This window comes from Dromaius novaehollandiae, chromosome 2 (assembly GCF_036370855.1).
Source record: "Dromaius novaehollandiae isolate bDroNov1 chromosome 2, bDroNov1.hap1, whole genome shotgun sequence".
NCBI lineage: Eukaryota > Metazoa > Chordata > Aves > Casuariiformes > Dromaiidae > Dromaius > Dromaius novaehollandiae.
The window spans coordinates 140,529,174-140,553,383 of NC_088099.1; the positions used below are offsets into that span (position 1 = coordinate 140,529,174).

The 24,210-nt window shown below is 38.7% G+C and overlaps 1 protein-coding gene across 5 annotated transcripts in view; it reads left to right on the forward strand.

The window, feature by feature from the left end:
- TRAPPC8 (trafficking protein particle complex subunit 8) overlaps positions 1–24,210 on the forward strand; it is a 69,643-nt gene that overhangs the window by 8,921 nt on the left and 36,512 nt on the right. For 2 of the 5 annotated variants that reach the window (XM_026119577.2, XM_026119578.2), the window contains exons 1-8: positions 7,027–7,421; positions 12,943–13,137; positions 15,551–15,634; positions 18,467–18,556; positions 19,848–20,022; positions 20,413–20,566; positions 21,795–21,882; positions 23,393–23,640. In XM_026119577.2, the coding sequence (XP_025975362.2) occupies positions 7,031–7,421; positions 12,943–13,137; positions 15,551–15,634; positions 18,467–18,556; positions 19,848–20,022; positions 20,413–20,566; positions 21,795–21,882; positions 23,393–23,640 (1,425 nt within the window). In that variant the 5' untranslated portion in view covers positions 7,027–7,030. Of the gene's footprint in view, positions 1–4,655; positions 4,702–7,026; positions 7,422–12,942; positions 13,138–15,550; positions 15,635–18,466; positions 18,557–19,847; positions 20,023–20,412; positions 20,567–21,794; positions 21,883–23,392; positions 23,641–24,210 lie in introns of those variants that run through there. The other 3 variants (XM_026119579.2, XM_026119581.2, XM_026119582.2) reach the window with 2 other exon arrangements.

Consider the following 24,210-nt stretch of genomic DNA (forward strand, 5'->3'; position numbering starts at 1 on the left):
CAAACAGCAAAAACATAATTATCTATTCAGTTCTAGTTCCTACCAGTGATAATGCTTCTCTTACAGGCATTATGCTATCTGGAAGCTGCTGAAATGGACCGTTTTGACTCCATCTCCCCCCTCATTGCCTTCCATCCCTTCCCAAGCTAAAGACTATATCCCCAAAATACTGGAGGAAATATCATGACTTATGTACTAAATTCATTAATTCCCAGTATAATCCAGATCAGAATTAATTCCTTTGAACTTCAGATAATAATGCAGCAATTCAGAAGTAGGACAATATTACAGAATGAAAATAATATTTCTTACATTCATCAGGAACACTTAAAGCAGAATAATAAATCGTAATAAACAAAGCTACATGTTCTCTGTTGTCCTGTTGTCAGTGCTTTGGCTCACTATTACTGAGCAAATAGCTGTGGCACTTTCAGTGTAGACAGTAGCAGTTGATTAAAGTTATCTCCCACAATGGAGCTAAAAGAAGGTAGTATGTGGCTATGTCTACATTAGCAAGTAGCGAAGCCTAATAGGAGTGGATTTTGTAGACTGGAACAGCTGAGGCTTTTTGGCTTGTGGGCTGAACACTCATTAGCTATTTGAGCTTATTAGCTGCACTCAGGGAAAACCTTTTCTAGTTTAGTTGCATCTGAAACTATTCATTCCCTCATGTCAACCCAAAGCATTGTGAGCAAGGACAAGCAAAGGATTGACATCAAAAGCACGCTTCTCATCCAAACCAAAAAAGTGACGTAGTTGTACCCTGTGTGTTGTCTCTGTAGTTCTAGCTCACACTAAGGAGCATTTCACCAATTCAGGGGTGGTTTTGTGGGTGGCTTAGGTTGCTCGTAGCCCAGGCTTCCTTTGAAAGGGCTGGTCCCATCTCCTGCCCTCAGCCACTGCCCCTTTCTTCTGTTCGTGCAGCTTTGGCCAAGTGGTAAGCTGGACCATTGAGTTGGTCCTACTGAAAACTAGCCTTTTAAAAAATACGGTTAATTTTCAGCTGCATTACCTCATTGTTCCAGCTGACTGTGTAACCACTTGAGAAACAGTGGTAGATTAACAGAGGTGAAAAGCGGTACAAAGAAGCACAAAGTGGAGAGCAGTTGGGGAGGGTTGAACTGCCTCTTTTGTCAGCAATCAAGGCTTGCCAATGCTTGAATGACTTGTGAATCTGCTCCTTAAATGGACATCCACATGGCAGCTCCTGAGATAAACAGAAACTCCCAGTAGTTATCTTTATCGTTGATTTTATACAGCAAGTATTAGAAATGAAAAAATTAGACTGCTTAAAACGCATAGCTTTTACATGCTATTTGGACTATTCCAGGCTTTCCCCAAACTCTCCAGGCACTCCAAATTCTGTTAATAGAACCTGCATGACAAAATGTCTGTTTGAAAATATTACTTGTCCCACCATTTGAATACAGTAAAGGCAGATTTTTAAATCTGTATTTCTTTCTCTTCAATCCGCCTGTGATGTGATAGATGAATTGCACCTATTTGACTATTGTGACTGTTTAAGTAAACTTTAGACGTCCTTTCTATGGCGACTTAGTTGCTTATAACATATCAACATATCTTTTGCAGTGAAAATCCTCAATCTATTCAAGGATTGAATTTCTTTAAATGATGAGGAAAAGTTTGTTTAGTCTTTTTGTTTTATTGATTTTTTTTTTTGCAATGTGATGAAAAGACAGTTGTTTGTGGAACGATAAAGAGAAGATTCTAATCATCCAAAAGACCGGAAATCTCAAATTGATTTTTTCCCTGGAGTAATATCTGGTGAACAATAGAAAACTCTGATGTTATCGTCTCTAAGCATTTCATTATTATTGTATGACTTTGCACCACGTACTGCTTTATTTATGTAACTAAAAACCTCGGAAAATACTTTGTGAGATAGGAAAATATTGATTGGTAAAGGACAATCTACTGTTTGGCTCATTTTCATCTTCTCCTTATGTCTCCAAGAGTAATTACTGAAATATCTAGAAAAGCAGAACTAGCAGTACTATCTTCAGTAAATCTATCTGAAGACAACAGTAATGTGACACCATTCCCTTCTAACTTAAAAGATGAAAAAAAATCCTATTAAGATATCTTTGCAAGTTCCTCTACATTAAGCACATTGCCATTCAACTTAAAATATTTAAATTTAACTGAATAACAAAAGTTTATAAATTAAGTATCTCAAATCTTAGTTTGCACAGGTGACATGAGAATTTTCAGCTTCTCTATGGACATGAGTAACAAAATTGTATGCTAGAAATACAGTAATCTAGTGTTAAATCAGAACCAAACCCAACTGTATTTAAAATTTATTGCCTGCAACTGAAGCAAATGATTGCTGCTAACTGCTGCCCTTCTGCTGTCTGTCGGTACTAGATGCAGTGTGTCAAATTGAAGTTTTGTCTCTGTAAGGTTGGCACAAGTCCAGGATCTTATACGAGAGTGTTGCTTCCTTCCTGAAGAGAAAGTAAGGATAGAGTATTTCTCTTAAAATTCACCCCTATCAAGGTGCATCGACAGAACTGTCACCTCTCAAATGCTGGGCTGGGGGCTTAATGGTGAAAACAGCTCCTGACTGGCTAAAGTTTTACTTCTACCTAGCATGGAAGCAAAAAAATTCTTTACTTCTTCCTTTCCTTCAGTCTCACCTCCGTATCTGTGTCATTTGTGACTGCGTCCTATGTCTATGTCCTATATTGTTCCATCTTTTAATCTATAAACTTGTTGATGCAGAGAATGTCATTGACCATCCTAGTCCCCGCGCCTCACGTTGTGCGTGTGGTGGGCGTGCGCTCAAAAATCTCAACTGCTGGCACTGCGGTCAGTCTTGGTGCCAGCAGGCAACAGCACCATCTACTGTAGTCACTGCAGTCCACAGACTTAGGGATGACATCGGTGGGAGCTTTGCCACGCCAGGAAAGTAAAACAAAACAAAACCACATCTGCATGAGCTTATGCTCCCCCCGGAGCTGCGTGACGGTGATGGAACGTGCTGGAAAAATTGTCTTGTAATGAAGCGTAATGAAGTTATGTACGTGACGTATACTTAGGTGTAGCATTCTTCATACATGAGATAGTATGATCTAATTTAAGTAAATTTCTTGTAAACTAAAGAAAAAAGGTAGCTTTAGGTCAATATATATTTAGTATTTTCCTATATAGCATAGCACACAAAAGAGAACTTTATGTTAGACAGAAACACTGTATGTTTTCATGGCATAGCAAGGAAAAGGGATTAATTTCCTCTAAATTATAGAAAATTTTGATGTGAATTTACCTCAGGTGAACAGCTGCAGTATGTTCATGATTACATTAGTAAAAGTTTTGAAATCACTAATCTCCTTGACAATGTATTTTCACACTCCCATCTGTCACCACATTTTAAGTTATTTATTGCCCCAGGGGATTTTTTTCTTTAGTTTGCTTAAATTTAACACCAGCAACTGACAGCTAAGCTAAGTGAAATCGGAGTGGAATTAAAGGACTTAAACTGGTTTTAATTCATACTTTTAGTTATTTCTCTACACTTTTGTGTATGTATAGTGTAACCATATCTTGATTAATATCCTTGTGGTACATACCTGATGGCCTCTATCTACATTTCTAAGCTGCACACTACCCATATGTGTATACTGATACCCATATATCCATATACTTACACGCACTGACATGGCCATAGTGGGATTGGCACATACTTGAGGCCTGTGGCACAGTTCTTACTGCCCTGCTGTGTTCATCTTCTTTCAAGAGCGGTTTTTCATTGTCTTTTGAAAAAATGTGAGTCCAATCTGGGCAATGCTCTTAGGCTGCCAGGACACTGCTGCTATCTGTTCTTGCTGATTGCTAGTGCCAAGTCATTGATTTAGGACAAGATGAATTGTTTTTGCTTCTGGCTTTTTTCTTTTTTTTTAACCAAGGTAGATGTCTTGCAAGCTGCTAAAAGGCATTTCAAGAGCTTTTCCTGATCTGTGGAAGACAGTGAAACTCAGAGGGCAAATTATGCATGGCAGACTGCAGAGACTATGGTAGCAGTTGATTGCCCATAGCAGTGGTTCTGGGGCAAAACAGCTAATGCCAATGATCACGTTATCCAGAAGACCTGAGAGGGCCATAAGCAAGACCAAAAGCTCTGCTTGCTGGATTAACCTTGAGGAGTTACGGCAAGACAGCAAACTAGCTGTAAATAGGCACTGATGTTTAACTTGCAATGATTTGTACATGTTGCACCTTCAGTTTGGTTTATTCAAAAAAAAAAAAAGATAAATATGCCTTTTGTCTAATTTTAGCTAAATCTTAAAACCTTCAAGTTATTATTATTCAAGTTATTCTTATTTTCTTAAAAACTTCAAGTTATGCTGGGATGTGTCACTGTGGAAAACATCTCTTCTGTAACTTTGCAAAAGATTGCACTGAGCAAAAACACAAAATTGTCATTTAAGTTTGCAGGGAATTGGGAGTCCATGATGTAAATTTTCAAGAATACAGTTTAACCTGTAACTCATTTATAGGGAAATAGGCATGTTACATATTTGAGTAACTGCAAATGAAAACACCGGATTCAATTTCAGATTCCAACATTTGCAATTCTATAATCTTTTCCTCTGCATTAAACTTGCCCATTTTTTCCATTATTTTGCTAACAGGTGAAGAATCCCTTTTCATCTGCCTCGAGAGCAGCTCAGTGCACCGGTAAGCTCCACGCTCCCTGGCTAGGTGATCCGCACAGAGGAATCACAGAGCTTCTAAGCCTGGAAAGCTTCTAGCCCAAAGGAGTAACAGAGCACTCCAGCCAGTGAGAGGGAAGCAGAAGAGTAGAGGCTAAGGGCTTTCAGGCCCAAGTGATACAGTAGCATAAATTTTTTTACTATTTAAACTGTGGTCATATTTTTCTGTCTTGGTGATTTTTTGTTCTGGTCTGTTGAAGACACTCCCTCTTATTATTTGGTTTCTATTTTTCTGTTCTTTTCAGGACTCCCATGTTCTACCCTATACTACACAATATCACTTCTTTTCCTCTGTTCACCTGCTGTTTCTTTTGACCCATCTCTTCCTCCTTAAAAAAATAGTATTTTCAGTTAAATCATTCAGATGGCTAAATCATGGATTCACAATTTCTTATTACTAGGTCCCTTTCTACTTCTGTCCACTGTTCATTTTACTTACTAGCAGACTATCAGACTTTAAAAGCAAAATATTGTGCACAAATTGCCAGGCTTGGGAATGATGCAAATAATTACCAATGATATAATATATCCCTTCTACTGTGTCTTCTGCCTTCTAAATAAATTTAATGCTATTTGAATCTTCTTTAACTATACTATTTTTAGCAACAAATCTGGGATACAACACCCTGAGTTGCTGTGTTTATTGAAGATTGGGTTGTTTATCTTTCATTAGTAGGGCAGACAAGTCAGAGCCTGAATCAAAAATTCTAGGTCATGGGAAAACAGTAACTTGTGTTACTATAACACAAATCAGGAGATTGTGGAGTTATACAAAACTAGTATGACAGAATCAGTCCTTGCGACAAAGTCATACTGGAAAAGAACTGTTATTATCAAAGAAAGAAACTCTAAGGACAAAATTTCTAATGCTAGGTGAAGAGAAAATGTGTACAAGGTGTTTTCATACACTGAAAATATACTTTGAGCACACAAATGTAGATTTAGAATGCACAGTTACTCTAATAAGAAAACATTTACAAATCTTGCTCTATGAAAGCAAAAAAATAAATTTTGATTTCACATTCTGTAATGGCTACCAGTGATCATCAATAGTCATATACTGCCTGACCAGAGACCAACAAGTAAATAGAAATTGAATCTCTTCTAGAAAGACAAATGATGGTCAGCATTTGTATTTTTTATTGTTCATACGCACTTTAGTGAAAGTAAGTAAACAGAGTATCTTTTTTTCTTTTCCTGAAACAGATTTTTAAAATAACTGTTAATGTCAATGCCTTTGCAGACAAGAGTGCGGCTTCTTCTGATTCACTTCAATCTACTGGATGTAATCCATAAACTGTTCTGAAGTAATGGATTAAGTGGAATGGGGAAGAAGCACTGTTGCTTCAGAGTGTCAGTGTGCAAGCTGTATTTTAGAATCTCTCTCCCTTTTGCTTCTTAAAGAATCTTATACATGAAGATTTACCAGGAAAATTAGCTGTGCATAAACAGTAGTTATTGGCAGCAGGAGAAATGGTGAGGCTTGGCTTCTTGCCACTGTCTAGTCTTGTTTACAAGCTCCATCCTGAGGACTGTCCCTGATAGCACGTTAAAACCTCTCCCTGCTACAGCACTCGGTGAGAACATATTCGAAATGTACTCATTTTTCATTGCCACTGATCATCACCGTTGTCTTCCTTCCACGTCATCCATCCTCACCTGGGCCACAGATGTAAAAGTCGGGCCTTGTATAATATCATGCCGTAATAGGCAAGTCTCAAAAATGAAGCCACATTGCGTGCTACAGAAACCCAAACAATTCTTCTCTTTCTAACCATTGCAGCTTTTTGTTAAAAAAACCCTCCAAAACTGTTCTAGTAGCTCTGCACTAAAAAAAGCAGCACTGCCAGCGCTGAACATTGCTCTGCAAAAGCATGACTGACTCTGCCTTCCTCTTTCCTCGCACCTAGTCAGTAATAACCATTTATTCCGCGGGACAACTCGCACCGCCGCGTTCGTGCTCTGTCCCCCACAGCAGGGCTGCCCCAGCCCCGGTGGCGGCTGGCGGCCCGGGCCGGCCCAGCCCAGCCCAGTCTGCAGCCAGGCCAGCCCCGCTGTGCCTGACCAACCCCCCCCCCCCCCCCCCCCACCGCGGCTGCTGCCCCAAGGCGGGGCGCAGGACCTCCCCAGCCGACTTCCCCGCGAGAGGCCCCAGGCGACGGGCGCGCCCTCGGAACGCCCCAACGGCCCGGGCAGCGCGAGGACGCCCCGCCCCGCCCCGCCCCGCCCCGCCGCAACCGCCGTCCCGGCCCCGCCCCGCGGCCGCTTCCGCCCCGCCCCCGCCGCCCAATCACATGAGCGAGCGCGGGGGCTGCCGGGAGCGGGCGCTACCTGATGGGCTCGGCTTAGGCGCGACATGGCGGCGGCGAGCGGTTGCTGAGCGGCCGTGGCGGAGGCAGCGGCAGCGGCAGCGCGCGGGGGAGGCCGTGCCGAGGAAAGGCCGTGGTGGCGAGCGAGCGGGCAGGCAGCCGGCGGGGTGGGCAGCAGAGGAAAGTGGCGGGCCTGGCTGGGGCCCCCGAGTGGCGGCGATGGCCCAGTGCGTGCAGTCGGTGCAGGAGTTCATCCAGGACTCGTTCGTGCCCTTGGTGGCCGCGCTGTGCAGTGAGGAGGCGGAGAGGCTCACCCGCAAGAACAACCTGAGCTTCGCCGAGCTGGTGAAGCCCTTCTGCCGCCTGACCTCGGAAGGTCGGTGCCGGGAGCGGGGCCGCTTGTTTGCGTGGGGGCGGGGAGGGCGGCGGCGCCGTCTTCCGCCCGGCCGGGCCGGGGCGGCGAGGGGGTCTCGCCCGCCTGGGCCTGGCGGGGCCGTCGCCGCCCCCCCGCTGTCCTGCCGCGGCTGCCCGAAGAGGGGGAGGCGGGCGAGACCCCCGCGCCTTGGCCAGGGCGGCGGCGGCAGCTGGGCAGCTTTTAGCAAGGGCGGGTGTCATGACGGGCTTTGCAGAGGCGCAAGTTTGCCGGGATTGCCTGGGGTGACTTGTAAGTCTGTCTAATTTTATTTCATCTCTTCTTCCCTGTGGAGCCATGGGTGTTAGGCTGCTCTTCGAGACTTCACAAAAGGCTGAAGGGAAAGATGGCTTTACATATGGCACTCTCTCTCTGATTTTTTTTTTTTTTTTAATATTGCACTGTTGTTTCATGAATACTTATACCTGGGACTTTTGCTATAGCTGTTTCTTGATTTCGTGCCTGAGGTAAGGCTGTTAAAAGGTACCAGTTACTGAAAACATGAGTAATCTTTTAGAGTGTGAATTGTAACTTCAGCTGTAAGTCTCTGCCCTCTCTCCCTTGTAGTTCTATCAAATGTCGTTTTGTTGTTCTTTCTGTGTGTAAGACGTGCAAGCAGGAGAGGAGTGAACTGCTTATGTGGCATAGAGATAACATGACTATGTAAAATACTAGCAAAACTGGAAATTGACCACTTTAGAGAAACCGTAAGGTTCTTTCACTGTAACACTTCTTAAAAAAAAAAAAAACCCAAAGAACGACTTAAACTAAGCTATGCTTTTCAAGATACTGCTCGATAGAACAACATGCTGAACAGTAATCAGAACAGAAATGCAGAACTGTTCAACAGAATAGCAACACAGTGGTATTTGCCAGATTTGGTTTCTGGCAGGCACTCAGCTCCAAGGGATTTGTCTCTTGCGTTGAGGAAACATTTCAAGAAAATTAAGCTTGTACTGTCACTTCAGCTGAGTTTTTGCATTGCTGTTTAGGTGAATGGTGCCTACTTAAAAGCTAGTATGTGTTGAAATCTGTCTTAACTCTGCTGCAAGTCTTAGCAACTTATTAATCGTATTTAACTATAAGTTGTTTATGAATGTTTTTCCCTTTGTTCTTTAGCAACACTCATGAGCTACATGAAAATACAGCACAAATGAAAATAATAATGCAGAACCTCAAATCCTTGAAATCCTCAACTTGCTTAAACATCTCTTTAGATTTTTTTTTTTTTTAGCAAAAAGCTTTCAAAATTCGTTTAGCAAAAGTAACCAGGTAGTCGCTTCAGAATGAAGTATTCATTCTGAAGAATATTTACTGTTGTCACTTAGTTTGTAACTATTTTTGTTCCAACCATTGTAACAGTTAAGGAACTTTCAAACCTGAAGCCTCTTCCATGTTTCCTGTGTAAGTGCCATAATACAACATGCCTATAAACAAAATTAGTCTTCATTCTCCTTTAAAATGGCTAAAGATCAGACTCCCTCCCTCTGTACAACATGAGATTTTGATTCTCCTTCTTGAGAGACTGTTATTGATTGTGAATTTCTGTGCTATTTTAAAACTTCTGTAGAAAAGCACTGCTATTTGATTTCAGTAACTTCTCTGAGTTCTGATGTTTCTGTAGTTGCTCTTCTGTAAATTCCATGATGTAGTAGCATAAATGAACACCCACATGAACTTGATCTAAATCCCAGTGATACAGTTTTCATTTCTTAATTTCATAGCTGTGACTGTGTCCTGGGGAGTCTCTGAAAAATAGCGTTCTTCCTGTTCTCTCTAGGCTTGAACAGTCTAAATTATCCTGTTCAAAACCTGACTCATGGGTCAGAGAACTGAGAATTTGAAGCTCATAACAATGGGTTTTGTTGCTACACTATTTTCTAGATACTCTGATTCAATAGACTGCAAGCTTGCCTGCAGTTCTGTGCTCCAAGTGTGGCTTCTTCTAGTTTCATGGAAAATATATTATTGCGTGCTGTAAGTAACTTTTCCTTGTCATGAAAGCCAGTGTGCATAAGGGTAGGAAAATCTGTACTAGGCTTTTGATTCAGGCGAAAGGATAGATCAGTGTGATAAAGTTTCTTGTTAAGTTTGCATAATGACAGACAATTTTCATAGCTCCAGAATTTGTGGGGCTTTATGAGAGGGGAAACTTAGCTTATCGCAATTTGTGCAAGCACCGTTACACTTACAGTCATAATGAGTGACACTGTTAATTTTATCTCTTGCAGAAGACCCTGGCAACATAGGATAGGTTCTTAAGTTGTACATTCGTAGGTTTGAACAGACTTATTAAAATTTTTCTGTGGTGCATGTAATGTCCAATTAAGAGAGGCATGATTAATGATCTGATCATAGAACAGCAGGGTGTGTGTGTATATATATATGTATATGCATCTGAATAGCGTGTACAACTGTGGTGTGTTGTATTGCTTATGGTTGGTTTGGTAGCTTCAGTTTAAAGCTTTTTCTTTTTTTTTTCTTTTTTTCTTCCCCTTACAGGAGAAGGGAATTGTGTGTGGGTGGGTAGGTGGTGGGTGGCTGTTTTTGTGAATTGGTATTCCTGCCTTTATTTACTGGTGACCTCACTGAGTTTTTAATGTAAAATTCAGTTATTTTGTATTTCATCTCTTTGAAAGTTAGCTGTCTCTAGTACTCCTGCAAAACTTCAAATTATAAAGGAGATGAGGAAGTACCATATGTGGTTCCAAGAGTTCAGTCACCTGTCTGCTACACTTCAAGTCTGGTTACAATACAGATTCTTCTCTGAAGTCTAGGACTTGCATAGTTTGAGCTGACTAAATACTGCATCTTTATCAGTGTTCTAGTTCGGAGAAGCAGTGTAGTTTTGAAGCAAATCTCCTAAATGATGTGCGAAACAGTTGATACACAGGAACTAGATTGAAAGCTTTGCACTGTGTGCACCAGTTGTCCCCTTTGCCCTAACAGAGATGTAAAGGCCCAGACCTTAACCAGTACTTAATCTGCTGATCAACTTTTGCCTGTGAATTACTTACCGCTGTTAGTGTAACCAAAAATACTTGTGCAGTATGGCAGATTGTCATGGTAGAAAGTTCTGAGCACAAGTTTGAAGTGTTCTTTGCCATAACTTCTAGCATTTCTGACTTTAAAGAAGTAGCTTTCAGTTGTTGAAGGAGAAATGATTTTAAAAAATGGTGAGAGCGCAACTTTATTGTCTCAGCAAGTCTTGACTTAAAGCAAACAAACAACTTTGCCCCTTCCCCCCCCCCCCCCCCCAAAAAAGCAAATGCTCTACAAACTTTGTTTTTACTTTCTAATACAGGAAACTGAAAACACGTTAATGGATTTTATACCTTCACATTCATTCAGAAGGCAGTGGTTTTTCATAACTGTACTGTGTGCTAGTAACAATTGGTGGCTAATTAAGCAAATGTATATATTGTGAATGGAGTTTTTCTTTAATATAGCATCTCATTTTTTAACAAGTTTTCAAAAATACCATTTGAACTAATATTGTCTTGGAGGTGAGGAGAGGATTACTGTGTGTATTTCATTCAGCTAGCAAGTGTCATTTTAACACAGTCTTGGTTGCTCTTGAACCAAAGGGTTTTATATTTCTTACTTAAAAAATGTTTCTGACAACTGTATATTTCATTCTTCTAAGTCTTGAACTTAGATATCTGTTGGAAGTGTAATGGGAACACTGTTTATTTGATGAACTTAGTTTGATGTTAGGGTTTCCTTGTGCGTATTTTAGCCAACAGTGGGGTCATTTTGAATATTCACTTTTAATGTGAAGGATATTGTTCTATTTCACGTTACTCCTTCTGCTATTCCAGAAGAATAACTTCCAAAATAATCTTACAGATGCTTTAAGGAAATATGTAACAGTAGTAGGTTTTTATTAGGGATTAAGGCAAGACCTTTGTGGGATACTGAGTATGTCCTTTATATTGGTCCTTAGCCAGTTCATTGCGTGCATGCCAGAAGTATCGTTTGCATCCTGTATGGCGGTGGGTAAGATCTTCATTATTCACGGCTATTACGTTTTAGGTGAGTCAGCAAGAATGGTCGTGATTTTATAGCTACACTGGTAAAGACAAATGTCCTTTTCTTGCTTTTCTAAAAAGCTTGTTTTGCCCTTAGCTGTTTATTTCTGCCACTTCCTTTGCATTTGATCCTTTCAGTAATCATGTGCCTCTAGAATTGATCAGTCTAGTTAGCCAGTTGGATGAAAAAACTCTCTTCATTTTTGCCCTCCAGGATCAGTGTTTCTGCTGGATGTGCCAGGCTGGATCCACTAGGTTGAGCCTGCACAGTTGCCCTCCTTTGTGTTGAGCTCTCAATCCCGTGGCTCCAGTTCGAGGAACTGTTTGGCTAAAAATTCCTTCTGGATTTGGGGGTTATTTTTGGCAGAATCATCTCTATGAACTGCTTCACTGCATGCTACTGTGAATTTCAGTGCTAGCTAAAAGGTTAGAAGCGGTCACAAGCCTGAGGAGAGTAGTACTATGCCAGTGCCAGCTGCGTTAACAGCTAAGACTCTGGACACATGTAGTCTCATCTGCGTGGTTCTTACTTCTGAAAAGACTTGGGGAAAAGGTTTGAAACTCTCTCAGCTGGGAGACAGACTCAATTTCAGACCTTCATGGTGTAAATCTTGTGGTTAGCTGAAAAACTAGAAGAACAAGAATCTTCCTTCGTGCTGTGCTCTGTATACCTTACTTCAGTGTACAGTGGTTTGTGTGAATGCAAAGTGGTCTAGGGCTGTACTGTGGGGCATGTGGTCATGCAAAATAGCTTAGGTAGGCATACCCAGTATATCCTGCCTGGATTTATTGCCTGGCTTGATGGCGTTTGTGGTTTGAAATGGGGAAACTGATCTGAAAAATCATGGAGCAGATCAGTGTTCTAACTTGTGTGATATCTTTTGGAGAACGGGGTTCTGAAAACAGTTCTTAACCTAAGATAATAATGTTTATAGTATTAAATAAAAGGAAATATTCATTTGGATGAAGTAATCCTATGCTATCCCTGTCAAGTTTATTGACTGCTACATTATTACGTACTAGAACTTTCTGGCAGACTCTGTGGAACATATGTTAATGGTGACATCCATATAGCTATTACAAGCTTTTGGTGCAACTTGTGTGCTCCACAAGGAGGAGGGTGTGGAGCAATGTAATTGGGTATGGGTTTTATGAGTACTTTGCCACTCATTTTGTGTTGGATAGTCTTATGAATTAAGACCCTACTTTCACTTTCATCAGTTTGTCTAAATAAGCCTAATGTGGAAATTGTTATGGCAAAAAATGAAGTAATTTCTCCTTCCCTCTGCTCACTCCATCTTTTTCATACTTAAGTATTATGGGTTGTATTCTAAAACTGATGATGGATAGGTTTAGCTAACTAAGTATATCTTTAAAAAACAGAAAAGCTAACTTACAACTGTTTTAACTCTTTCTATTATACTGTTTAACAAAACCTATCTTTTCTTTTTTAGCTCACATGAGAGATCCTAATAATCAGCTTCACATAATTAAAAATCTGAAGATTGCTGTCAACAACATTATTACTCACCCACCTCAGCCAGGTGCCATTCGAAAGCTTTTGAATGATGTTGTATCTGTCAGCCAGCCTGCTGAAGGACTAGTAGCTAATGTGATCACAGCTGGAGATTATGATCTCAACATTAGTGGTATGTAATGATACTGTATTTTTCTGTGGTTTAAACTAGAGCTTTTTATTACAAAATTGAGATAGCAACCTGTTACACCTGATCTAGATCACAAAAATATATCAGAACTTACAATATTGGTACTAATGTATGGCTTTACTTCAAAGTCAGTCATCCTGTTTTTTTGGTTGTTGTCTTACTCATTGCTTAATGCATAGAGTTCATAACGTGCTCATAAAAAGTGGTTTTGCCATGAAACTCAGTGCTTCATATTTCACTGTCACAATGGTTAGAATATTCTGAAGATGAAAAAGTATTTGCAATGTTTTATTCCTTGGAGATCTGGAAAAAAAAAGTTGAGATGTGATCTTGAGAGCTGAGAAGATTAAACTCCTCCCAATTAAGGCACTAATCCACTAAAGCCTTTGAGTACCTGCTTAATTTAAAGCATATATGAATTGTCCTATTTAAACACGGGTAACTCATTGTTCTTAGTTTGGCATGCTTTAAGGAATTTGGCAGTGCTATAAGAAAAGATTGACAGTTTTTAATATATATTTGGTAAATTCATGAGGATTAGTCGTAGATGCAGTAGCATTTATATTTTTTTGGCTATATGAATATAAAAAAAATCAAAATTGTACATCTTCAATTCCTGATTTACAAGCCACATCTGCAAGCTGATGTGAAATTTTGATAGTAAAGGAAAAGACTTGAGAGACTTAGAATTCTAATTTTTGAAAGCTGCAAGTGGAAATTACACCTGTCTTCACAGGTTCCATGCCCCTGCTTATCTGTGGAATTAGTTCTCTGCTTAATGGCTTTTTTAATGTGAAAAATTTGTGAAGAGGTAAAGTCAGCTTGAATTGTTGGGGATTTCCAGTTTCTAGGAGTCAGAAATCTTCTGATGAAGAGAATCTTCTGTAATGTTTTAAACATAATCAACTTAGAAGTGATGTTGGGGGGTGGGGGAGATGACTTTATCGAGCCATTTCTTGTGTAGTGGTGCAAGCAAATAGCCCTCATTTTTGTCTTTCCTATTTGCTGCTTGAGCCCCAGATGTACTAGTTATCATTCGTGACTCTCTTCAGATCTCTACTGTCTCTCAGCAGTTAGGTTCTTATTTCCATTCACACTGGACATATGCTTTCTTGACAACAGGAGGAGAACAGTGTAATCTCTATTTAAGATTATACTTGGGGACAAAAATCATGTAACAATTTAGTAACCCCTTCATAGGGCTTTAGCAGGAAGCAGCATGGTATTCTTGATGATGAAACTTGGATCCCATTACATTCTAGCAGGACATGACAAAGTCCTTACCTTGTCAGATAGGAAATTATATATATTTTTTTAAAAGTAGAAAACGAACTCTAAGAAACTTCCTTCCTCCCCTTTCCCCCCAACTTTGTTAGAGCATTTTATTGAAAACCTGTGAAGCACTCATTCCTGATCAGATTTTTTTTAATGGAAATGTGAAATGCACAAATCTCTAATTTGCTGCTTTTCTTGTGGTGAATTAGTTTTCTATGATAGCAATAGTAAAGCCTATTTTCTTGATCTTTAATGATGATCAAGTGCAATATGTTTTCAAGGAAGATATCAACAGACTGTGTAAGAATGATATGTGAGTGTCCCCTTTCGTGGGATCATGATCCTGCTTATTTAAGAAAAGTTTTGGAACTGCTGTGATAAGTTGATTTAACAGTTTGTAATCCTTCTTTGTTACACTTTAATAGTCTCATTTGTAGTTCCATAATAATGCTGTACTGATAAGACTTGGATGGTTGCTGAGAGGGTGCTCGTATTCAGCTGTGCATGTCTTCCCTCTCCCATGTGCTGGCAAATGTGGAGAGTGAGTAAAAGTGATCCCACTGAAGACTTTTTTTTTTTTTTTTTTTCTTCTTCCTTCCTCTATTGCATCAGTTTTCAGCTGAATGGCTTCCTTGGTCCTGCTAATTCAAGGCTGCATGATGCTAATGCTGACATACAGAAATGCAGGACCATGACAGGGCTAAGGAGAAAGTTGGGGCAGCCACTTTCAGCAGCTAACCTCTTCAGTTACTTTACCTGTAGTGCTGCAGGCTGAGAAGTGTCCGAAATTAGTGGCTTATCTTTATTGTCTTTTCCAACTAGAAAAATAGAAATATATCTAAACATAACTCTCCAATTCTCTACAGCTTTATAGATTTCCATTGTTATTAACGCCAAAATTTGGGCTGAACTAGAAACAAATACTGAACTCTAAAGTACACTGTAAAATGTTGAGCCTGAAACATTTATAACTGAGGTTATCTGGATTAAAATGTCTTCAGTCCCTGACGGGCCTGAATATGGTACAGACTTCTACTTAATGTTACCAAAGCATAAAAGGCAATAGTGTGTTTGAACCTGAGCCTCTTTTAGTATAATAATACCATGTTTTTTCTATCAGATCGCTCAGTTAAAGCTAGTGTTCCTTGGTACAGTAATTGGAAAGAGACACTGATGGAACTGAACACATCTACGTTTTATTCAGGTATTTTTTGTGGTTGGTGCGGATTTGCCAAATTGCCCTTTATCCCTTTTCCGTGTGCCTCATCCACCTTTCTTTACCATCTGCTGCAACTGTTTAGCACTTTTCTTGGCATAGATGTGTGTTCCTCCATTTTTTCCCCCCAAATAAAAAAAAAACCTGTTGGTGGTGGTTGTTTAATTTTCTCTTATTCACAGTTCTAATCCTGTTAACCTAAGTCATTTGGTCTTTCCATAAAGTCCAATAAGTGCAGAGTGGGGAAAAGCTGATTCTGATGCTGTAAAAGTGCCATCTTGTTTGATCCTGTAAGAACTGTATACTGTCACTGTTCTGTATTCCAAATACAAATACTTCTGCTTCTCTTTAGAGTTTTCTTCTGTGTGGATAGTAGTGTTCAGTTTGAAACTAAAATGTAACTGTATTTACATGTCTCTGCCTTACTGATATTTTCTGGATTATGACTTTCTTCAAAACAAGGAGTTTTATAATGCATTTTTGTCTAATTTCTATTAGACCTATTGCTGCCAAAAATGCATTGGTTGTTGACCTCTCGGTTTACAGTGAAGCTTTATGTTGTGGTCTATAAAATAGCTAGATCGTGATTTTTTTTTTTTTTTTTTTTTCAGTTTTAAATATTAACAAAGTTTATGCCTTCAGGTAGTCATAGCTATCCTTTCAATAGTGTCTGTTCAAATGCTGCTAAATGTTTGTCTTTTCTAAATGTGCTAAATACTGATACCTGTGAAATTGGTTTTGCTCAGTAAAATAATGAGGAAAGTACAAAACCTAACGAAGTAGATTTCTCATACAGAAGCTGTCTTGTACAAATAGAACTTATCTGTATTTTTTTTTCTTAATGGTTTCTGAACACATTAACAAGTTTATGTGAACTTGAGCTCCACTCATTTAGCGTACTGTATGTGTACTGGAGAAACATAAAACATACAGCTCTGATGCTTTGCACTGTTATAACACATGATGCATAACACTACGTTCTTGAAAATGTTGGCAGAAATACTGTTTGCTTTGAATAAGGTGTGTGTGTATTTTTGCAAGTATCTAATATAGATGATTATGGCCCTGTAAATGTGCTTGGGTGAGTAGTGTTGCAGTATGCTGGACTCTGTAGAGGAGAATACGGTTGCTTTTGTAGCCTCTTCCTAGTTTCTTGCTAGGCTGAATGAGAAATGAAACAGATAGGCATAGTACAACCCTGTTTGTGGATCTGTCAAGTTGTTCAGCTTTTTTGCTGTGGTTCAACTGTATAATAATAGGAATGGAAAACAAATTGGAGCTTGAAACTAAAACATAATAATAATTAATAGTTTAATAATGCTTGCTTTTGAACCTGACTACAGGGCTTCTTTATACTTGTGAAATACACACTAGAGTCATTTTTTTTCACGGTTTGTTTTTAATAACAAGCTGTGTTTTCTTTGATGTAAGTAATTCCACTATTTACATATTGGACTTGGTAAACGCAAGTGCATTTTTTTACCATAGATGAGTGCTCTAACCAGCTGATCTTTGAACATAGTTGCAAGCTAGAAATTTGCCTCTTAGTGATGTTTTTAATCACTGAAATATACTGGCAGATTGAGTTCAGTTGTAAAATGTGAGGATATTTGACTTAAATGTGTGGATGAAGTTGGTGTAAGATGGTCTGACAATGTAAGACTAAACAAAATAGATCAACTTTAATGCATTAGAAGATATTCTCCCAAAGCCCTTTTTTTTTTGGGGGGGGGGGGGGCAAGTTGACAAAGCTTTAGGGAATTCTTAGGCAACTTAAATCAAGGAATGCATTTCTTTTGTCTTGGGCACTATAAGGAAAACAAATGTCTTGAGGGTTTTTTATTAATGCATTTTTTTCCTTGCCAGTTATTCTTTTAAAGTTTGCATGTGACTTTTTTCTGGTTTTCAGCTTACTGTGCAGTGTGGAATCAGGTTATTAGAAACAAACTGATTTATTTTGCCTTGTGTTTTTTTTGTACTGAGGTGAAGGAATTGCAGAATTGTGATGGCATAGAACAGTTCTTGAAAGGAGAAATAATATTTCATTTCTAGACTGATAGTTGGAGTGGAAAGAAATGGATAAGATTTTTAGGTTCAGAGGCTCTTCAGATGTCCCAGATATACTTGGTGTCTCTGTAGATCTTGCTTCGATACTCTGAAATAATTGACTCCCTTCTGCAAAAGGGCATTTTGAACATGGCAGGGTATCCTTGTAAGGATTTAGTGGCACAACTCAGACCTGAGCTTTTTAGCATTTGTGTGTGGTGCGGTGTGTGTTGGTGTATGTTTATGGGTTAAGGGATGAAGGAGGAAGGTGACTACTGGCAAGTCACAACACTTGCAAAATGCTCTTGGCAAAACTGACAGGATAGTGATTTGGTAGTCCTTAGTTCCTCTGCATACTCCAAAATGAATTTAGCATCTCAGTCAGTTGTTGCAACCCTAGATGAGGTGAGTACAATGTTTGTGTTCAGAGGGCTGAAGTAGTAGTTACTCTGGTGTATATATTCAGTATAGGCTGACTATATGTGAGCTTAAAATACTGAAGGAGTTGATGCTTAAGATATTGTTATTCAGTTTCACGGGATTAATTTTAAAGTATCTTTCAATATCTCCCACCTGTATGTTTTCAGACTCTGTTTTCTAGAAGCTTTTCCTTAGACTGTTTTCCCTCTTCCCTCCTGCCTGGTTCCTGCAAAGCTTGTCAGAGTTTGCAAGTCTCTCTTACAGATGCAGTCTTTTGTAATTCCTTTATTTGAATGAATAAACAGAAGCTTGGCTACATGAGTAAATTTGGTCGTATCTTATTGTGTATTTCAGCTACTACTCCTTGGTTTGAGTCTTACAGAGAGAGCTTTCTTCAGTCCATGCCTGCATCAGATCACGAATTCTTAAACCACTATGTTGCATGTATCCTTTGAGTGTTAGTCGTCTTTAGTGAAGACTGTTACAGCTAGCTGCAGAAATGTAATACAAGAGACTACAATTTTAGAATAACTTTCTGCCAATGTGCTATGAAATATCTCTTAATAGATCTAACTATTCAGACTAATTGTGTAAGGGATTTCTTTGTAGCTGGAACCTTAAAGGGTGGGGGAGAGGAATACATACTTGTTTATACCTCAAACTGAACTATAACCTAATACCTGTAAACTTATCCTAGAATGTTTTCTACTGTGGCTCTTTAGGTACCTGTTGATTGTCTTCAGTGTATAGCAGAGGATTTTGTGCTGGAATGTGGTTGCAGCTCTTTATTAGCTTTTCCAGCACTTGAGAGGTGGGGAAGTGTTGAAAGGTTGTCTAAAATAATTAGAAGCTAGTCCAGAAAGGCTGTAAAGATATTTAAATACTTTTGGAGTAACTTTTTTGAGCAAAAGTTAAGCCTGATTTATCAACCCTTGGGGGAGGCGGGGAGTATGCTGTTTCATAATGTAGTTGGTGTTGACTTTACAGTAAAATTAATGCTGCAGGTTTCATAATGCTTACTCTGTTCCTAACTCTGAACTGTACTTTATCATTCAGTATGGTGGCACAGCTATGTTTGAAATAACAATTTGTGCAGAATTAATTTGGCAAAATACTGATTCTGGCTCTTGACTACTAAATTGTAGTAAGATTTTAAAATAAGACTTGCTTTTGGCTTCTCTAATTCAATGACTTTGGTTTGGTGAATAGAAGTAGCAAAGCAGAATTCCTTATTCATGATCAGAGGCACACTGAACATACCTGCTTTTTAGTCAGATGCTGACATATTTCTTAATACTGGCTGTTAATGTGCTTGGTCAGGTAAAGCCTTAAAAAGAAAGTAATAGTTCTTTGAAAGTTAGCAAGTAAAATACATTGGGAAGGAACTTCAGTTATACTTGTGTAAACAGAAGTTTTACCTGTGAACAGATGATCTTGATCTAAAATACCAAATGGACTACCAGCTTGAATTCCATGTCAAAACTGGAGAAAGCTCATGTTTCATCTCATGACACGGATACTAGTTAACTGACCCTCTAAAAGCTTTAAAACATGGGTGTTTTTTGTGTTTCTTTTTTCCTCTCTCTCCCCTTAATTTGACCCAGGCCAAACTTTAGTTGCACAGGCTTTATCCTGCTGTGTTTTACAGGCTTAAACAAGGGACATTTCTTGTTTTTACTGTATGATCACTGGCTGTTTCTGGTTCTTCTGATAAATGTCCTTAACATGAGTTTAGGTATGCTCGTAGTTTCTTCTAGTGAACCGGAGCCTGTGGAACAATTTCTGAAGCTGTCTCAAGAACAACATCGAATTCAGCATAGTAGTGAATATTTATATCCAAAATGGTTTATACCAAACACACTCAAATATTATGTATTGCTGCATGATGTAAGCACAGGAGAAGAGCAGAAGTGAGTTTTTGGTTTTCAGTGAACTTTTTTGACCAAAATGCATGTGTTATAAATTACTGTTAATATATTTATGTTGTGAGTTTAATCTTAACCCGTTTGCTGACTATAATTAAGGCAGATTTCCTTAAATAGTATTTCTAGATCAAATTCTTGTGTTCATATAAAATAAGCAGTAAGTTACAGCTTTTTGAGTTAATGATTTCTATGCCATCTCACTGAACTAATTTCTTTTAGGAGAGTCTGTTTTACTCTTATGTAAAGGACTGATTAAAAAAAAAAAAAAGAACTTTTCTTTTAACCCCTGTGGATAATTGTCTAAAATAGCTTGTTGCAGTACAGATTTAGAATTGGTATTATTGATAAGGCAGGGTAAATATTTTAATTTTTCAGAGCTGACTCCATTTATGAAGAGATGAAGCAGAGATATGGAACTCAGGGCTGCTATTTGCTGAAAATAAATTCACGGGTGTCTAACAGAGGAACAGATGAACAGATACCAGATCCTTGGAGTCAGTACCTTCAGAAAAACAGTATCCAGAACCAGGTATTACAGTATTCCTAAAACAATTTGTGCATGTTGATGCCTATTTTTGTTGCATTAACTTTTTCCTTAGTATTATGTATTTTTCTATGGATTATGATGAAGTAGTAAGGATACTTCAAACACTGTTTTACAGGATTCACTTTTTTTAACCTGATTTTCTGTATGGGCACAAGATGGGTCCTTATTCAAAGGACTATTATATATGCCACTTAAACTGATAGTAAAAAGCACTGAAATAATGCTTTCTGAAAATATTCCATTGGCACTAAGGTCTTGACCTCCTGAAGTTGTTGCCCTGGTCAGTGCATATAAAGCAGAAGTGTCCTTTTCATAGTAAGCTTTTACCTTACTTTTGGTTAACTTTCTTCACTTTCAAAACTGCTTTTCCAGGTCTCCTGTAGTTCACTAAGCAGCATAGTTGTGGGGTGTGTGTGTGTGTGGCTTGTTTTTTTCTTTTTTCTTTTTTTCTTTTCTTTTTTTTTTAAAAAACTTCCCACAATGTGATCTGATAGTCTGTTATCTGCCAAGGTGACAAATCAAAATATATGTTACAGTATTTAGTTCTGTTTGCCATTAACATTGTAAATGGGCTTCAAGGCTAAACAGATTAATTGAATCTGCTTTTGACTGTCCTACAACTTTAACTGTATCTGTGGAATCAGTCCATCATCAAATCTAGCTGGCACTGAAAGGTCAAAGCCACTCCAATTCTTTATGCTGTTTGGAGGACCAAGAAGTTACGTTCCACCATAAGCTATTCCTGAGATTTGTGTGTGTGTGTGTGGGGGGGGGGGGGGGGGGCAGGCTCCCCCCCCCCCATGCCAACCATTCTGCATGCATGCACATATATATATATATAGAGAGAGAGAGAGAGAGAGAGATAATTTTTTGTGATAAGGTCTTTTCAGTAATTGTGTTTGGGAGTGTATTTACTCCTATAAGCGCTGCTATGTAAGAGTTAGACTCAGCTGTTGGAGATGCTTACTTAAGTTGACAGTGAAGCTGTATGAACAAACTGGAGGGTATTTGCTTTGTCTGTGAATATAATTTTCATCTTTGCAGCTGGGAAAATCCTCACAAACTTGGAAAAAATGAATGTATAAGAATGTCTATCTTAAACATAATTTCTTAATAATCCAGTGAACTGTAACTGAAGTTAACAATTACTGATGACTGATTTTTGTGTTCTAATAGTCTTGAAATCCCACTTTTTTTTTCCTTGGTGTAGGATTGCTATGAAGACTATCCATATACTGTCATTTCAAATAAGAATGCCGATCACTTGATATCAGATGGCTTAGATGATGAGATTAAAGGTATTTTTATAACTTCCATTAAAATGTTAATGTGATAGCATTTATAGAGCTGCTTAATGTCTTGGGTAGTAATTTGAACTCTGGGCAAGTTTTGATGTGCCTTTGTGTAGTTTATAGATACTGTTACTTTACAAGCATTAAATGTACTAGTTTTAAAACTTCACAAATTTGATTTTTAAATTTGATACTTGGATTAAGCTTGTGGATTTATGAAACGTTATCTCAAGTTATGGACAAGTGGCAGATGATCTCTGAACTGAAATTAAAAGTAATTACAAATTTAGATTTTGTTAGAGTAGTCAAAGCAGTAATTTTCTAGATGCTCAGATATTTAATATGGTGTTCACAAAGGAAAACATAGTGCTGCTGATCCACTAGTTGGTGGATATTGGTGGATGTACCTTTAATGACATGGCTTCTGATTATATTAGGATCATATCATGTAAGAGTAAGCATATGGTCTCCAAACTCTGACTAATAAGTGAATAGTTTTCTTTATCGCAGAAGTGAAGACTGGTGTGCTTTAATGTAGCTTGGAATTTAATTTTTTTGTTCTTTTGTGGTTTTAAATCTGAAAATGACAAAGTAGTAAGGTATTTATGTAAGTTAGTCTGAGACAACTTATCTGGCAGATGAGCTCTCAGAGGGCATAGGAAACGGGACAGTAACTGAAATTGCGTGCAAATTAAATTATGGCTTATTTTTAGGGAGGCTGTGTAGGCTACAGATGAGAAGCATCATCAAGTAAGGAAGAAGTGCAGATACCCAACACTGGCCTGAATTGGCCCAGGTCACTCAGACCTGAGTTGAAAGGCACAGGGAGATGCAGCATGTGTAGGAGCCTGCAAGTAACTGAGCAAGCAGCCTGCTGAGGCCTCACAGGCCAGAGGTAGTCTGCAAGCTGCCATTTGAAGCTTACATACTAAGCTTTACACTTCTTGAGTAAAATCCTTTAAGGATTTGCTTTCGCGGTTCAGCTTTGCTTCCTGCTAGCTGGGCCAGCTGGGCCAGATGAAACAAGTTAAGTGTTCTTATGTAGGAAGGAAGTAGTAAGATCAAAAGTTATTAAAACTTTACTGAGCAAGACAATATCTTGGTATAGTTCAGATTACTAGAAACAGTAGTGGTCAGCCACTTACTGAAGTAAAGGGGCTTTAGAGGAGAGTAACACGCTTCATGATTATTAAGGGCATGGGAAACTAGTGTTTCTTTTTAAAACAGAAATAGAAAAGAACACTTGGATCCAGTGTTTCCACTGTAGGAATTCATGCATTTTCATCTTTCCGTGAATATTTATTTACCTTTGGTTTTTGACATTTTCATTGTTTACCTTGAATATTGTTGATACGGTTTAGCTTACTTGATGATTCTTTGCACTGTGGTCTAGAACCAAAAAAGTGCCTCTGGAACTACATGTCTGAGGAGATAGCATTCAGTTGGTTACCTTTAATGATGAACTTCATATTTACTGGTTTTTTTTTTTTTTTTGGTTGTTTCAACCTTTTGACAGATGGCCTATCAAATAACTTTAAAACTCACCCCCTTCAACTGGATCATCCCAGCGGCAGTTTGGATAGCACTGACTACATGAAAGCTACTGCATCATTGCAAGAATCAAAGAAATCAAACTCTGGAATGCCTCATGGTGCTTGTTTAACACTCACAGATCATGATCGAATTAGGCAATTCATTCAGGAATTCACATTTAGGGGACTTTTGCCACATATAGAGAAGACAATTCGGCAACTTAATGATCAGGTCAGTTTTCCTTTAAGAACACTTCCTGCTGCAATAAGCCAAAACAGTTGTAGTATAAATCTAGCAATTTCAACACAGACTTTTGGATAACTACTTTCTTCTGCTTCTAATATTCAATGATTCTATTAAATGTTGTAAACAAACTTGAAGAGAAGTAGTAGAAGTTGTTTTGGGTCAGTTTGTCTTAAACAGCCCTCTGTGCTATCAACAGAGCTTCAGGCTTTCATCAAGAAGCCACTTTATGCTATCTGGACTATTGTCAGGGGTATATGTCCTTGCTCCTAAAATCTTACTGTATCTTTCAATGTTTGAATAAACTGTTAAAGTTATAAAAAGTGTCTTCATCAATAGTTATCTCCAAAAAAAGCATTTCAGTTTGCTACTTTTTGGCAGGGGAATGCTAAATCATGCCATTCTGTTTTAGTTGCAAAAATTTCTGAAATCAAATAGTCTTCTTTTAAACTATTATTCTTTTGAAGTCTGGCAGTTAATACTATGCCTGTGTCAAGGCAAGGGCATGCGTTAAAGGTATTATTTTGTTAATGATAAGACTCACAGTAAGGAGTTTCA